Source organism: Ixodes scapularis, unplaced genomic scaffold, assembly GCF_016920785.2.
Source record: "Ixodes scapularis isolate PalLabHiFi unplaced genomic scaffold, ASM1692078v2 PGA_scaffold1__304_contigs__length_218370807, whole genome shotgun sequence".
Classification (NCBI taxonomy): domain Eukaryota; kingdom Metazoa; phylum Arthropoda; class Arachnida; order Ixodida; family Ixodidae; genus Ixodes; species Ixodes scapularis.
Window position 1 is genome coordinate 139,853,382 of NW_024609846.1, and position 16,157 is coordinate 139,869,538.

At 48.5% G+C, this 16,157-nt stretch overlaps 1 protein-coding gene across 1 annotated transcript; it reads left to right on the forward strand.

Annotated features, from left to right (window-relative positions):
• Positions 1-1,368: 1,368 nt before the first annotated feature.
• LOC120836637 lies at positions 1,369-5,367 on the forward strand. The gene is made up of 3 exons (XM_040205641.1): positions 1,369-1,855; positions 2,111-2,603; positions 3,720-5,367. The coding sequence occupies exons 1-3, from the start codon at positions 1,369-1,371 to the stop codon at positions 4,768-4,770; spliced, it is 2,031 nt and encodes a 676-aa protein (XP_040061575.1). The 3' UTR covers positions 4,771-5,367.
• Positions 5,368-16,157: the final 10,790 nt, after the last annotated feature.

A 16,157-nucleotide genomic window follows, 5' to 3' on the forward strand; every position in this document is an offset into this window, starting at 1 on the left:
ACTAATGAAAATGCACCTGGGTGCGAGGGTGCGGGCCCTATTAAGATGTCCTCGATTCTCGCGCGGGGCGTCTGGGACTTCCGCGTTTCGCCGGTGGCGCGCTGCAAGCGCCGTCACTCGGGGTGCTTTTCTGTCGCCGCACTGTCGCCCGGTCGGTACCGGGCAGCCGCTTAACCTGGCCTTAGCTTTTTGCGATAGGCACTGCTCAGACAGGGTGATGAATTTATTCCGCTCCAGAATTGATACGCCTGGCATATCGGTGGTTACCAAAGAGAGCGTCAGCAAGCAATTCCTCGCTTTTTAAGATTCGACTGATAACTTCGCCCAAAAACATGGGCATTGCTCATAAAAACCAAGGCATCCGCGTCGGTCTGTTGCAGCATTTTTTTCTCATAAAGAATATGGGCGTGCGAATAAACAAATTTTATTTCGCGTTCATGATGTTTCACTACTCCTCAGAAACCGCGCGTGGCACGTTGTTCACCGGAGCCACAGCGTGGTTCCGGTGACACGTCATGAAACACTACGGGTCTTCTGTGCACGAAATGTTTCAACTTTCATTTCGCCCTTGCGATACACAAAGCGATCATGAATGACAGCGCAGAGATATCACTGGGAATCGGATACACAAAGCGAGTGACAGTGCTTTTTGTATCGGATGTGACGGCGCTTACAGCGCGCCACCGGCGAAACCCGGAACTCCCAGACGCGCCGCGCGAGGGTCGAGCTCATCTTAGTAGGACCCGCACCCTCGCACCCCGGCGCATTTTCATTCGTTCTCAGGAACCCTCCAGGTGGAGCAGCCTGTATCAACGGCCACGCGTTCCGGCGTTCGGGTTTCATTTCGTGCTGACTGTACGTTCTGAGGTTAGCGAATGCTTTTGTTATCGGTCGGACGGCCGTTTCTTACTGCTACTGCCCCGCCCACACGTTTTTCTCTCTCACTTTAAGACATGCGCCTTTTCTTTCCTGTCATTGTTCTGTTGTGGTGACAGAACCGAACCCTGGTCCTATGAGTGCTAAACAATTGGCTCAGTTTTGTGGGCGAGCTACTAGCGCCACCTACTACGGCCCGCTCTTTTAATCCTTACCGTCAAGCCTGGCCGAACAAGTGTTCCTGCCTGCTCTCTCCAGCTCTCTGTTTTGGCGCGACCGAGCCATGTGGCGCGTCAGCGCCTCGTTCCTTTTCTTATTTATTGCCAGTTAATAAACCTTTTATTCGATTGTTTGGCCCCGTCCTTGCCTCATCGCCCTACGCCTCGCCTGGCCAACGCCCGGCCGTAGTCCTCACAATTGGCGCAGTCGACGTCGCTACCTGCCCGCCTGGAACCTCCTGCCTGCCTCCGCCATTACCGCATCGAAACCGCCATGCCGCTCATCGCATGGGAACAAGCGACGCCAGAGTACTTGGAGACGTTTACAAGTACGTTTTTACGCTCCGAGGCCGAGCGCCGAGGCTTGGACGCCTCTGGAACAGAGTCCGAGTTAATTGATCGAATCATCCTGGACATCCGCGTCCGCGAAAGTCTGAAGGAACCCGAAGTTGTTCTATTTGCCGACGACATTGGCACTTTACAAGTGGCGCAGCAAGCTACATCTCCTCCGTCACAAGTCCCCAGCGATCTTGTTGCGACTTTGGCAACCTGCCTTGAGCAGAACGCTAGGTTTTTGGCTCGAATGCAGGAGTCCTTCGCCCTGAGACCGACCCAATTGACAACGCTACCCGGCTTGTCGCAAACCCTTTCAGTGTTTGACGACTCAAAACAGCTGTCCTCACGTCGCTGGATTGAGAAATTGGAGCGAGCCCAAAAGCTCGCATCCTGGAACGACGACGCCCTGCGCGCTATCGCCCAAGGTAAACTGCGCGGAACCCCCAAAAACTGGCACCTCGCATGCGGCGACGCTTTCCCTACGTGACCGTCATGGCGTGCAGCATTTCTGAGGCAGTTCAACGACGACCTAATACTCATCGAATGGCAAGTGAAGCTGAGTGACTGTCTACAGTCAAAGAACCAGACTCTGCATGCGTATACATTCCCCAAACTGCAAATCCTTGCTCGAAGTCCCGTCCAACTGACAGACAAGCAACGAATTGAATACCTTCTATAAGGACTTCGTGACGATCACCTCATCTCCGCCATCGCCGCCCAGAGACCCGCAACGGTCGACGGGTTTACCGCAATCGCTACCGACCTGGACAACGCTGCATTGCACATCAAGCGAGCTCGACCGGACAAGCTATCTGGATTCCAGACAGACCAAAGCCCCCGCGCACCTTCGACACCGTCAACCTCCGAGAAGAGTGCACCGCTGCAACCCCGTCCCAACTATACATCAAGACAGCAGCGTTCCAGATCCCTCTCGGCAGAAGAGCAGAATGCTAGTTTCGATGCCATATCACAGAAGTATGGTGTGGCAGCCTTTCGTCCTGGGCAGAATTTGGAAGAAGCCGTGTGTTTCCACTGTCGCCAAAAGGGACATCTCGCGTCCAAATGCCCATTCAAGTCATCTGCTGCGACAACCACTTTGCCCAAAGCGCCAGCACTTCATAGCAGCCCTGTTGAGACGCTTGATGGTTCGCAAGTGCAATGTGCTCTTGTGACCAGAGGTCGGCATTTTAGGTCGCCCTCACTCACCCTCACCCTCACAGCCACACTTACCTAAGCCCCTCACTCGCCCTCACCCTCACAGCTACACTCACCTTCAGCCCCTCACTCACCCTCACCCTCACAGTCACACTCACCTTCAGCCCTTCACTCACCCTCACTGAACCTCACGGCCCTCACGCACTCACCGCCCTCACGGCCCTCACGCCCCTCACGCCCCTCACGCCCCTCACGCCCCTCACGCCCCTCACGGCCCTCACCGCCCTCACGGCCCTCACGCCCCTCACTCACTCATGGCCCTCACGCCACTCACCGCCCTCACGGCCCTCACCGCCCTCACCGCCCTCACGGCCCTCACGCACTCATAGCCCTCACGCCACTCACCGCCCTCACCGCCCTCACGGCCCTCACCGCCCTCACGGCCCTCACGCCACTCACCGCCCTCACGCCACTCACCGCCGTCACGCCACTACCCTCACGCGCCTCACCGCCCTTGCGGCCCTCACACCCCTCGCGCCCCTCACGCACTGATGGCCCTCACGCCACTCAGGCCAGCTTCAGATGGGGCAATTTCGCCCAGAAACTTTACGTCGCAACACCAGCAACACGGGCCGCCCGCGATCACATGCAGCAACGAATTGCTGCAATTTGCCATCGTCATCATAAAATTTTATTTTTCTTGCACTATTTAGACACAATTACGCGTTATAAACGTGTTTTTATGCATTTAAATCTCGTTAAGAATACTAATGCACCTTTCTGAAACAGTTTATTTAAAAAAAAAACGATCGATTTCAAACCAGAACCAAGTCTTTAGATGTCATCATCACCGGCACGAGGTATCACGTGAAAATTTTGCGTCCCTGATTGGATGCAAGCGCTTCAAACGCATTCGAATTGCTCCGAGTTGCATGGCCCTCACCGCCCTCACGGCCCTCACCGCCCTCACGGCCCTCACCACCCTCACGGCCCTCACGGCCCTCACTCACCCTCACACTCATGAATTTTCCTGGTTCAGAAACTCACTCACCCTCACCTCACCTGTGAGGATGAGAGTGAGTGAGGGTGAGTGAGGGCCCTCATGAGTGAGGTTTGCCGAGGTATGCTTGTGACTGCCACCATCGCAGGTATTGGCCAAGTTGATGCGTTCCCTGATGGTGGATCCAAGGTGACACTAGTGTCCCGTGAGCTCGTCAGCTCTGTGCCCCTTCTACCTTGGACTCGAGCACCCCTTGTTGTAGTTTTAGGAACGTCAGTTATCCCAGCTGGTGCCATCTGTCTAAAAATTTCCGTTGGCCTAGTCACTGGAGTGATCGAAGCCGCAGCCCTTGACCACAACGCCCTCCCAGTGATCTTGGGTGAAGACTGGTTTTTCTCCAGCAAAGCACAGCTAATCTTCCAGCCACCCAGCCCCACCAAAATTTGCCATTCCCCAACTGGAACAAGCATTCAGTGCCATGAACGGTTGCTTCCTCGGATGGCAAATGCTGTAATGCTGGAAGCTTCAGCTTTCCGTCACTGTGTCCATGGACACCACAGCCCAGCGGGGCTACAGCAGCTTCCTTTACCAGGCCCACACCAGCCCTTGTGGGCCGCATTGACAGCCGAGCCACAGCCCAAGCACACAGTGCCCCCGACAGTGGACGTCTGCATTGACCCAGCCCTGCCTGCAGCGCAAGTGGGAAGCCATCTGCTAGACCCACAGAAGACTAAGCTCTCAACCTTGTTGTCCAAACATGCAGATGTGTTCACCCACGGGGAAGAGGATGTTGGCTTGTACGAGGGCGTGGAACATGCGATAGATCTGCTTCCAGATGCAGCTCCCTATAGCCGGTCTCCGTACCGCTATGCTGCTGAAGACCGTCGTTTCCTCGAAGAACAGACAAAATCGCTCCTTCGCCAGGGCATCATCCTCCCAGCAACGGGCCCGTGGGCTTTCCCAGTGGTTGTCACCAGAGGTACAAAGAAACGTCTCTGTGTCAACTATGTGCCCCTCAACAAGATGACTATCAGTGTCATCCAGCCTCTCCCCCACGCTGACGATATCATGGATGATATCGAAGGCTCTTCGTACTTCGCTTGTGTTGACTTGAAGTTTGCATACTGGCAGGTTCTCGTCCGCCCGGAAGATCGTGAGAAGACGGCCTTTGTGACTCATCATTGAACATTCATGTGGACCCGTATACCTTTCGGACTTAAGAATGCGCCATCGACGTTTCAACGTGCCATGCACTCCGTCTTGTCCGATTTGAAGCCACATTGCTCATAGTGTGGCGTGCGAGTCTACCTGGACGACGTCCTGATCTTCGCTTCCACTTTTGACGAGTTCCTGAAACTCCTTGACGACGTCCTTCGCACCAGTGGCTTCAAAGTGTCGCTGGAAAAGTGCAGGTTTGCCCTGCAAGCCATCAAGTTTCTTGGTTTTATCCTAAGCAAGAATGGAAAGCACCCAGACCCAGCCAAAGTTGATGTGATTCTGCGCATCCCCCGCCCTACGAACAGCAAAGCTGTTTTGTCTTGGCTCCAGACGGCCAACTTCTACCGTCGCTTTGTCAAGGATTTCTCAAAAATTGCAGCACCACTCCAAACTATCATTCGGTCTCAAGAGTTCACTTGGACTGACGCTTGTGATGACGACTTCGAGAAGATCCGCAAGGCACTGACAGAAGCACCTCTTCTTGGTCACTTTGATCCAGATGCCCCAACCACTGTGACAACAGATGCATCGGGAACAGCAGTTGGTGCTGTGCTTTCCCAGAAACAACAAGGCAAGGAAACTGTCATTGAGTACGCAAGTCGAACACTCACTGCTGAAGAAAAGAAGTTGCACAGCAACGTCTGGGAGTGTATCGCCGTGCACTGGGCAGTCACCATCAAGTTTCGCCACTATTTACTTGGAAAGAAATTCTCTCTACTTACTGACAACTGGACTGTTGCATACCTCACCACAAACATCTGACCCTCTCGCCGTTTCACCACCATGTTGATGGATCTCACTGAGTTTAAATTTACAGTGCAGCATCACCCTGGTCGCCAAAACGTGGTTGCTGACATGCTCTCCCGGCTGTCCGCAGCAGTTCTCAATCAGCCACAGACATTGGCATCGATGCAAGCAGAAGACCCACAGTGCCAAGCTCTGCGTCGTAGCCTTTGGTCTTCAGAGCAGCCGCACACACCTTGTGGTCATTGATGATGTCCTCTACTATACTGACGATGCCACAGGAGTACGAACCATCGTTGTTCCTGCCAAGATGCGTCAGGCAGTACTGGAACTGGTTCACGACGGTGCAGGCCACATGGACATCGCTCGAACACTGGCCAAAGCACGAGAACGGTACTGGTGGCCAGACCTCGCCGCCGCAGTAGCCCGTTATGTGACAGCCTGCCAGATCTGCCAGAGCAGCAATCGCCCTGTGTTTAAAAGAGTGAGCAAAATGTGACTGATGCCTATTTCGGATGTTCCATTCGCGATGATCGCTATCGACCATGTCTCGATGCCAGCAACGCCCACCAAGAAGTACTTACTAAACGTGATTGACTTTGGAACCCGTTTCATTGTTCCAGCAGCTGTGTCTTCGACCTCAACCAAGGACGTTCTGACGCACTTGCAGTCCGTGCTCTTCAAGTTTGGATGTCCCGATGACTGCCTCTGAGACCATGGTTCAGCCTTTGAATCCCACCAGTTCACACAGTTCATGAACTTACATGGTGTGAGGATTCACTACTCGGTTGCATACGGCCTGGTTGAAAGTAACGGCCTCGTTGAAAGAAGTAGTGGGACTTTAGTTGCAGTGCTTCGTAAGCTGTGCACAAAGGACCCGTCATCCTGGGACGAGAAGCTCGAAGAAGCTGCGTTTGCTGTCAACTGCACCTATAGTGCAAGCACTCGTTTTTCCCCGTTTGAACTCCTTTTTGGGTATGTTCCAAAGCTCCCCCGCCAATGTCATCGTCCCATTGAAGCCAAAGCTCTTCAAGATCGCCTCCTAACGCTGTCGGAGCACAGCAGTACCGCTGCCAGCAACACCGAAGAGGCTCAAGAAAAACGCAAGGCAGCCTACAACCAAGCCCACAGGCATCAATTCCTTCCGTGTCGTCGGTCAGTTTGTATGGGTTCGACGCCAGGAGCCCATTACTGACGGCACAGCGAAGCTAGCCCCTAAGTTCAATGGAGTCTACCAGATCATTGACCAGAAGACCCCGGTGACATTCGTGGTGTCCCATATCACAGGACAAGGGCCCCACAATCGGATCCGTGAACGGTTGGTCCATGTCTCCCAACTGAAGCCGTACATCCCACCATATGTCGAACCCTACCTCATGAGCGACCAGACCGCCTCCGCTCCTGAAGCTGCCAGTTTTCCAGATGCCCTTGGGAGCGTCTTGCCTGCCTGTCCAACAGCCAGTGCTGACCCCGAGCTTCCATCCCCTGGACTCGGCTCTTCCAGACCCCAACGAGCAAGACGACCACCTGACTACGTGGCGGACTATTACTTACCAGAGTGAAGACTTTTATGCTGTGCAGACCAAAGAGACTTGGTCTTGTTAAAGGAGCGGTGCAACGATATTTAATTGGAATGTTCTTCACTTGACACGAGCTTACTGGCACACCTGGGACTCAAGGATACTCACACGCAACGCCACTGGCCAAGAAACTACTTTGTTGCGGTGTAATTGCAAGGACAAAAGCGATCATTTTCATTCAACCTCTCTTTTGAAAAATTTGATGACGTAACGTGGGGATCGCAGTACACCGAAGTGACGATATTTGAATGCGGTTCATAGATTGAACCCGAGCATTGCGTGGGCACTCGACTTGGGCTCGTGATAGTTGCTAGCTCGAGAAGCATTCGGGTAGTGACCCGTGTCCAATCGCTGCAACGACGACAACAGCCGAGCCATAACAATGTCTGAAACTCAGCGCGTGTCCTGCGCTTTGCCAACCCCAGCGCGTGGCTATGATCAACACTGGCGGCATATAATCGGCTCCAGATCACGTGGCCGCTTGTTCTGGCTGCTAATAGAGGGGGTGAACGCTGCTTGTTTTTCTTTAATTTTTTCTGGGACTTCTATTGCGTGGGGTGAAAAACGAACGCGTGTTTCATAGGTCATTAACGTTAGGATCCGTTTTAAACGGTATTTGCGCAAAGTACAAAAATTGTTGCATCGCTCCTTTAAAGAGATACTGAACCCAAATTTGAATTTTGTGAAATAAGGCTCTAGAAGCGTTGAACAGGACCCTACGAACTCCAAAACATTACTCGTACATCGATATCTCAAACGGATCGCCGCACTCTTGGGAAAGGAGGGCGTGACCAAGCGAGGTCTTTGACATCACTGTCCTCCGGGAGAATTTGAGAATGAGGGGAAGCGGCCTCGCTTCTCTCCTCCTCGCTTCGGTTCACCAGCTTGACACGGGACGTAGCGAGGACAGTTAATAAGAATCGTGACGTGCCTTGTCTCGTCGGCCTCCTCGGCCGGGCACTTCTTTTCTAAAAATATGGCGATCCGTTAGAGATATCGCTGTATGAGTGATGTTTTGGGGTTTTACACCGTCCCGCCTATCTGTCCAGTCTTGATTTGTGAGTTCAAAATTTCGGTTCAGTATCCCTTTAAAGAGGGGCCGGATGTGAGCGAGCTACTAGCACCACCTACTACGGCCCGCTCTTTTAATCCTTACCGTCAAGCCTGGCCGAACAAGTGTTCCTGCCTGCTCTCTGTTTTGGCGCGACCGAGCCATGTGGCGCGTCAGCGCCTCGTTCCTTTTCTTATTTATTGACAGTTAATAAACCTTTTATTCGATTGTTTGGCCCCGCCCTTGCCTCATCACCCTACGCCTCGCCTGGCCGACGCCCGGCCGTAGTCCGGGCGTCGAATTGAGACGGGTCAAGCAAATATAATGGGCTTCATAGAGGAAATAAAGCAACACCAAAAATCTATCGAAGTAAAAATCACAAATATTGGGAAAAGGCTCGAGTCTGTTAAAAGTAGGGTAGGCGTTTTAGAAAACGACTGGCAAGCACTAAGATAAAAAGACGACAGCCAAAGAAAACTTCAGGTTGCACTACGCTCAAGGATCGATGAAATGGAAGATCAGTGAAGGCGAAATAACGTTCTTTTTTACGGGATTCCCGATGACTCAGCAGAAACGTGGAGACAGGTAGAGGAAAAAATAAGAAAACTGTTATCGGACTGTTTGGTCGGGGGAGGAGCGGACTCGTCCGCCAGCGTGATGTCTTTTAGTATTGAGTGGGCTCATAGGCTGGGTCAATTTGCCGCGAACAAGTGCAGACCAATCATTGTTAAGTTTGCTTCTTTCAAGATAAAGGAACAAGTGCTGCAGTTAAGGGCTAAACTTAAACTTGTTAATAAAAGTGTTGGCGAGGATTTTTCATTTGCGTCACGTTTGGCGCGGAGAAACTTAATTGAATTTGGAAAATCTCAAGGTTCCACTCTCAAGCTTAACCATAACAAACTGCTCCTGAACGATAAATGCCTTATCTATGATTACGAACTGGGCCGCGTCACGGAACTAGCTCGACCGCATGCCTCCATCGTTGCAGAGCGCCGCGTTTCGACACCCGAGGTACAGTGTACTAGAATACTTGGGTAGTGTTGGGACCGGAGCGGCTCGGCAACGGGAGCTCGTGAGGGCGCGTGTATTGACAGTTCTTGGCGGCGCTGTAGTCGAGTTATCCGAAAAAAATTGCGCAGCCCGTCTGTTTTTTTTTTTTTTTTGTTTTTTTTTTTTCACTTTGAGCGGTGCACATGTCGGTACCACGATTTTATACACTCCGAAGGCTAGAAGTGCGAGCTCATAGCGTTGGTAGCTGCCCTTGGTGCACGGAAGCTTGTGCCGCCGAGATGTGCCCTAGAGCAAGGAGCTCGCGCATGCAGCCTTACCTGCGGTACAACACAAGGTGAAACAGAGTATAGACGCTTTTCACACTCGCAAAATTACAGCCGCCATTGCTGACCTTCTCTTGTCTTTTCCATGTGCCGAGCCACTGAAGCGAGCGTTGACAAGCCTCCACAGAGGCCAAGGCTGTGGAGAAGGACGCAGTACAATTTAAAATATCAATAACTTGCCCTGCTGTGATTATGATGAAGTGAAGTAAATGTAATAAGAAACAAAAACTGAAGGTCAGTTCTGGCGGCGCCCATGCACAGCTGCTGCAAAGCGTCTATAGGGCACATAAAAAAAATCGGTATTTTCAAAACTTTTTTTTCTTTTGTTTTTGCTGTAGGCAGAGGGTTAATGAACGGTTTAATGGGCCATGTTGCAATTGCAGCTTTAAAGTAAGCCATTATCAAAGGCCAACCCAATTTTAACTTCGCGAACAAACAACGAGCTTTGAGGGAAAGCAACAAGGCGCTCGTTTTTGTTGTGTTTGTCCGTCCCTTCTCGTTTTCTTCCTCGAGCTTAATTATCTCTACCAACGCGCTCATCCTTTCCTGAGATATTCATCGCCGCGCGCTGAAAGCGCGATTGCGGTTGTGTTGATAATGATGCATAGAAGAAGGACACAGTTGTTTCTGTCCCCTCATCAATAACTCGACAGCGTGTCTTCGGTGGACTCGCCGGCGCCACACATCAAGACGAGTAAGTCTTTATTCTACGTATTATTTTCATAACGCGGTTTTTGAATCAAGCGAAGAAAGGCAAACTTTTACGATAAATTTCGCGAACCTCGTTGCCTTTTCGCGAATTGTCGAAACTGTGTTTACCTTTAATAATGACTCATTTCAAAACTGCAATTGCACCATGGCCAATTAAGCCGTTAATAAACAAGTTAACTAACAGATTTTGGTTAATTATTAAACATTGCAAGTGTTATTCACCCATTTATTGTCCACCGAGCCCTACATATATAACGAAAGACGGCATCCACATATCTGCCATATCCTTTTTTTTGCAAAAATGTAAATTTATGTAAAGAATAAAACAAAAACCTGTATGTCCGCGTGAACCAGATACGCCCCCTGTGGAACGATGGGTCTTTCCCTTCGAATACCCAGCTCAGGCGAGACTTACCTGGTTGTCAGAAAACAGCTGTCAGCTGTAGGTTTCAGATGGTTTACCCTCAAGAGGACAATGCGCTGCATATTGTAATTATGTATGCGCTGCACATTGTAACCATTATTTCAATGCCGTGCTGTAAACTGTTACAACTTTTTCCTTGCCTGATCTACGTGTGCTCATGCTTTCTGCTCAAAATGATGTGAAATAGTTGCTTGTTTTCTTTGAATCTTACAAAGCATTACTTGTTCAGCCCGCGTTGTCTCAGTTTTTTGGATTTAAGTTCAATGTTAAAACGCGTGATAAAAATTGTCACGGCTTATAAGCCATTTCTTACAAGTGAACGTGGGTGGTCCTCGGATGGTCGGGGCCGCCATGAAGAAATAAAAGATTCTCACCCCTTTGCGACCGTCGCTTGGGATTCCGAGTCAGAACATCCAACGCGTCAAAACACCCATCGAATCAAAACATCCATTCGTGGATGTTTTGTCTCGATGGATGTTCTGACACGATGGATGTTTTCACTCGGATGGGTGTTCTGACTCGATGGATGTTTCGACTCCATGGATGTTTAGACTCGGATGGATGTTCTGACTCGATGGATGTGTTGACTCCATGGATGTTTAGACTAGGATGGATGTTCTGACTCGATGGATATTTTGACTCAATGGATGTTTTCACTCGGATGGCTGTCATGAATATTTGACGAGTTGAATGTATATCGTTTTTTGCCTGAAAGGAAAGAGCTGTTGTGTATTAAAAACTTTTGACGATATGGTAAATGTGATGGTGAAACATTTTTCAAGACAGAATGGCTCTGTTTACAAAGTATTTTTGCTTCGCTGCATTAATGTGAAGGAGAACAGTTTTTTTTTTACATCGGGGTGGGAGCAGCAGAGCGCGCGATGGGCTGGCTCCGAGTCTGCGCGATTGCTCGAGGGACCAAAACACTGTTGTCGGTGAATTATGCAACATAAGCCTTTCAGAGAAACTAATTTCACCTCGCCAGTCAATTGCTTTTTTTTTTTTGTGTTGAGCCTCTGAATTGTTTCAAGACACTCTTGTCCCACACGTTCGCCGTGATCAATAACGTTATTCCGAGAGAATCGTAGCTTTATTTCGTGTTTGTTTTTTTTTTTTAGTAAGTTTTACTCTCGGTCAAAGCGCTCTACATGGATTTGCTCAATTGAATATAAAAAGTAGTTTTTAAATTACGGAGGCACTATTGGAACAAATTTTACAGTTTTGTTTTTAATGTAATACAACTTTTTAGGTATTCGTACCCTGTCTTAGTGTCTATACACTCATTTTTGTCCCGATTACTGATATCAGACGCAACGTAGTGCATATTGTTCACGTAAAGTCATATGATTGAATAAGACACCGAGACATCGTGAGACAGTCGAACAGTTTTTTTCAAGGAAACTGGCCCATGCGTGCTGTTCAGTTCATTCTACGGAAGAACTCCAAGGATTGTAATTCTGTCCAGATCGTTAAAGACATCCTGAAATGTCGGGACTGCAGATGACAAGTAGCCTGAAAACAGGGCCGTTCCCTCTTGCAACCGCTTTAAAATGCTAATTTTGACCACGAACGTCCAAATATACTCCGTTACAGAACTAAAACACGAAAATGAGGGACCCTACATCCAGGTCATTGACCAAATTGGTTGATCAAGTGTATCCACGAAACTGACACTTGGCAAAATTCGCAGTCTCGAGTCGGCAAGAATTTAAATATAATGTTTTTTTTCTGTTTTTTTTTTTTTCAATTTAAATAAGAATGCTTTGAATCAGATGGATGTTTTGACTGTGATGAATGTTCTGTCCCGATGGATGCTGTGACTCAGATAGATGTTAGACTCTGATGGATGTTCTTACTCGATGGATGTTTAGACTCGATGGATGTTTAAACACGGATGGATGTTCTGACTCGATGGATGTTTTGACTTTATGGATGTTTCGACTCGGATGGATGTTTTGACTCGGTGGATGTTCTGACCCAATGGATGTTCTGCCCATAAGCGGTCGCTTGGGTGGTTCGTCGCATAAATGAACGCAATAATGAGTTACAAGTGAAGCGAGCTGATTAAGGTCCAGAAAAAGAAGACGGGTAGAGAAGAAGACAGAGAAGTTAATCTGGGGTATTCAAAACGGGCGGCGGACAAAAGCTCATCGGAGAAAAGCTCACCGGAGATAAGCTCACCGGAGAAAAGCTCACCGGCCTTTGAGCAGATGCGGAGAAAAGCTCACCATTTTTTTTAACTTAGCGGATTTTGCGTCAAACGTGGCAATTTAACAGAATTCTCATTCGTCACTTCTTAAAAATATGTACTCGTTTTTGTAATATTCTTGAAGTTCTATGGGAATATTTACTAATTCCTCAGAAATCAGTTATCACCCATTCTGTATATCAATGAAGCCGCAAGTATAAAATGAGAACATCGTACACCGGTAAAAAAAAAAAAAAAGACATTTTATTCACGACTGACAGTGAGCCGCTGGTAGCTCTGTCAAATAAAGATGCTTGTTCTTTGCGAGCTAATATGAATAGCGATGTGTGAACCGTTTCAGCTCCAAATATTGTGTAGTGTCTGATAAATAAGCAGGTGTTTCTTGTAAATAGTGTCGGCTACGCTGTTTTCTTTCTGCTAATTTCACTAACAAAACTTTAGTTGGGAGAACAGCTTCGACCGGTCGTGTTTGTCGTCTTCACTCCGTTGTCGACATTTGAGCGGTTTTCATCATGTATAACCTTTACCAACTTGCCCTATTCGCCACCTTACAGTCACGAGTAAAAACGGTGCCAGTGTGCAGCTCTGAAGGTCATGGGTGGCTCACCGTAGAAGGGCACTATCACACAAAGGCAACGAGAGGAAACACCAGCACGAACGGCTAGAAAACGTGCATGTCCGGGGAAGAAAGAAGCCTCAATATCCTATACTGACTGTTTTATCCTGTTTTCAAAGGTTAAGAAAGGCTTCAAAGAATTTCAGGCACCGCGTTGTTGCGCATGCACTTTCGGATTTTCGGCATTTACAGTTTTGATTTTTAGGTTTTAGGCAGACATTATTAAGTTTTCAAACGTTTTCTTGTTCTTCAAGTTCATAAAAATTTCACTTAGGTCCCGGAGGGACTCGTCGAAATGTTTTCACGGATAGGATTCCCGAGCGAAGTTCTCTGCGACCGAGGTACATGCTTCACTTCCGACCTGATGCGTGAAGTTAACGATCTGTTGGCCGTCAAGCAACTGAACACAACACCCTACCATCCAATGGGTAACGGTATGGTGGAACGGTTCAACGGTACCCTGAAATAAATGCTGCGGAAAAATATGTCAAGAGCAACTGAAATCTTGGGACCGGTACCTCGCCCCGCTTTTGTTTGCGTACCGGGAGGTGCCACAGACCAGCCTTGGATTTTCCCCGTTCCAGTTAATCTACGGACGCCACGTGCGCGGACCGATCACGGTACTCAGGGAACTATGGACCGAGAACGATCTTGGAGACGAAGTCAAAAACACGTACGGCTACGTCATTGACCTTAGAGAATGACTGGAAGAAACAATCCAGCTAGCACACCAAATGTTGGCTCGTGCACAAGCCACACAAAAGAAATACTACGATCGAAACAGTAAAGCACGACAGCTCAAAGTGGGAGATCGGGCCCTTATCCTTCTTCCGACAAATCACGATAAGCTACTGATGTCGTGGAAAGGTCCCTTTCCGGTCATTGGGAAGAAAAATGAGTTCGACTACTGGTTAGACCTGGGACACTCCACGAAGCTGTTTCACATAAACATGTTGAAACGCTATGAAGAACGTCACCTGGAAGCTATAACACAGAGTTCGTCATTCATCGTCATCGAGGAAGCAGAATCAGAAGCACAGCTTCCTACCTTTCTAGCGGAAAAGAAAACCGGATCTGAAGCCGTTGAAGTGTCCGACCACTTGGATGAGAACCAACTAGGTGAAATTCGAAGTCTTCTAACTGCATTTGAAGATATCTTTTCGGAAGTCCCAGGGAAGACGAATCTATTTGAGTGTCGACTGGACGTGATGACCCTCCGAGGTCATAAATACACCTCAATATCCTCTTCCCTTTGCAATGAAGGATATCGTAGAAAATGAGGTGGACGAGATGCTGAGGCTGGGAGTCACCGAGCGCTCACGCTCACCATACAACTCGCCTCTGGTGCTGATAAAGAAAAGAGATAACACCTATCGCACATGCATTGATTTCCGCCGCGTCAACAATGTCCTCATCTCGGACGCAGAGCCCATCCCAAGGACGGACACGGTGTTCGCAGAAGTTGGAACAAAACAACATTTTTCCAAGTTTGACCTCACCAAGGGATACTGGCAGGTACCCTTAGCAGAACATTCACGACCCAAAACAGCTTTCTCGACACAGTCGGGACACTACCACTTCACTTTCATGCCATTTGGCATTAAGGTGCAACCCCACCGTGCATGACGTTTTGGTGATTTTTTGACGGCTTATAACTTTCGTTCTATGTATCTTACAATTATAAAGTTAATGTCAAATTAAAGAACTGTTTCGCGACAATCCTTTAATGTCTCAAAATTACGATTATTCTTGGTCGTTAGTTAGTTATTAATCTTTTTATAGACCACAATCTCTAATGTTGAAAAAATATTTCTCGAGTTATAACGTCCCATTGTCCACGATATTTTACATAAGCGTTTGGTTGCATGCAATAAATTAAAAAAGTAAACAATGAACTAAACAGATAATTTATATTTTAAAATAAAAAATAAAGTTTAAAATGACATTATTTTATGGCGCTATAAAAACGAAATCACGTCAACTAATCAAAATAACGAGACATTGAATTATGAAGCCTCCTTCGATATTAAATTTGCAAGAACTTCCATATTGATATACTACTCGTTAAAAATGTTATAAGACCTCAAACTTTTCCTATTCAGTTACGGCAAATTGTAGTTTCTACAGATGGCGACACGTGTTCAAGAACAGCTTGATGTGCATCTTCCGCCGTGTGCCGCTTGGGACGCCACGTGAAAGACAGAAAAAGCGCCAGATGTCACGGTGTCAGATGCCTGGATGCTCGCAGTGAGCGAGCCAGTGATGTCAGAAACACAAGCGCGAGGCTGCGGGTGCACCACCGCTACTTTTGCGCGCGTTATATTGTGCGTCGGTACACATTCCCGACGCGATTCAAATTAAATGGGCGCCATGAAATAGACCCTTTCCGGAATTCAGTCTGACCACTTTGATCACTTTCATCATCATCTGAAAACGCCATATGTGCTATGCTAATGGCGGCCTTCTGTTTACTGATGAAGGAAGAAGTTGAAGATGCTCCTAAGCAGATGATTCGAGGCCCTATACATTCTAGATTTTAGCGCGACGTGAAGCAGGAATTGGACGCAAGAGCTGCGTAAGCGTTCATTTCTAACTCAGTCTCAGTCAATCTGTTAGTAGCACTCACTCGGCTTCAAAGACCCTTGATGTATAGGACTCTATCAAGGCGCCTATGTGGGTTGGCGC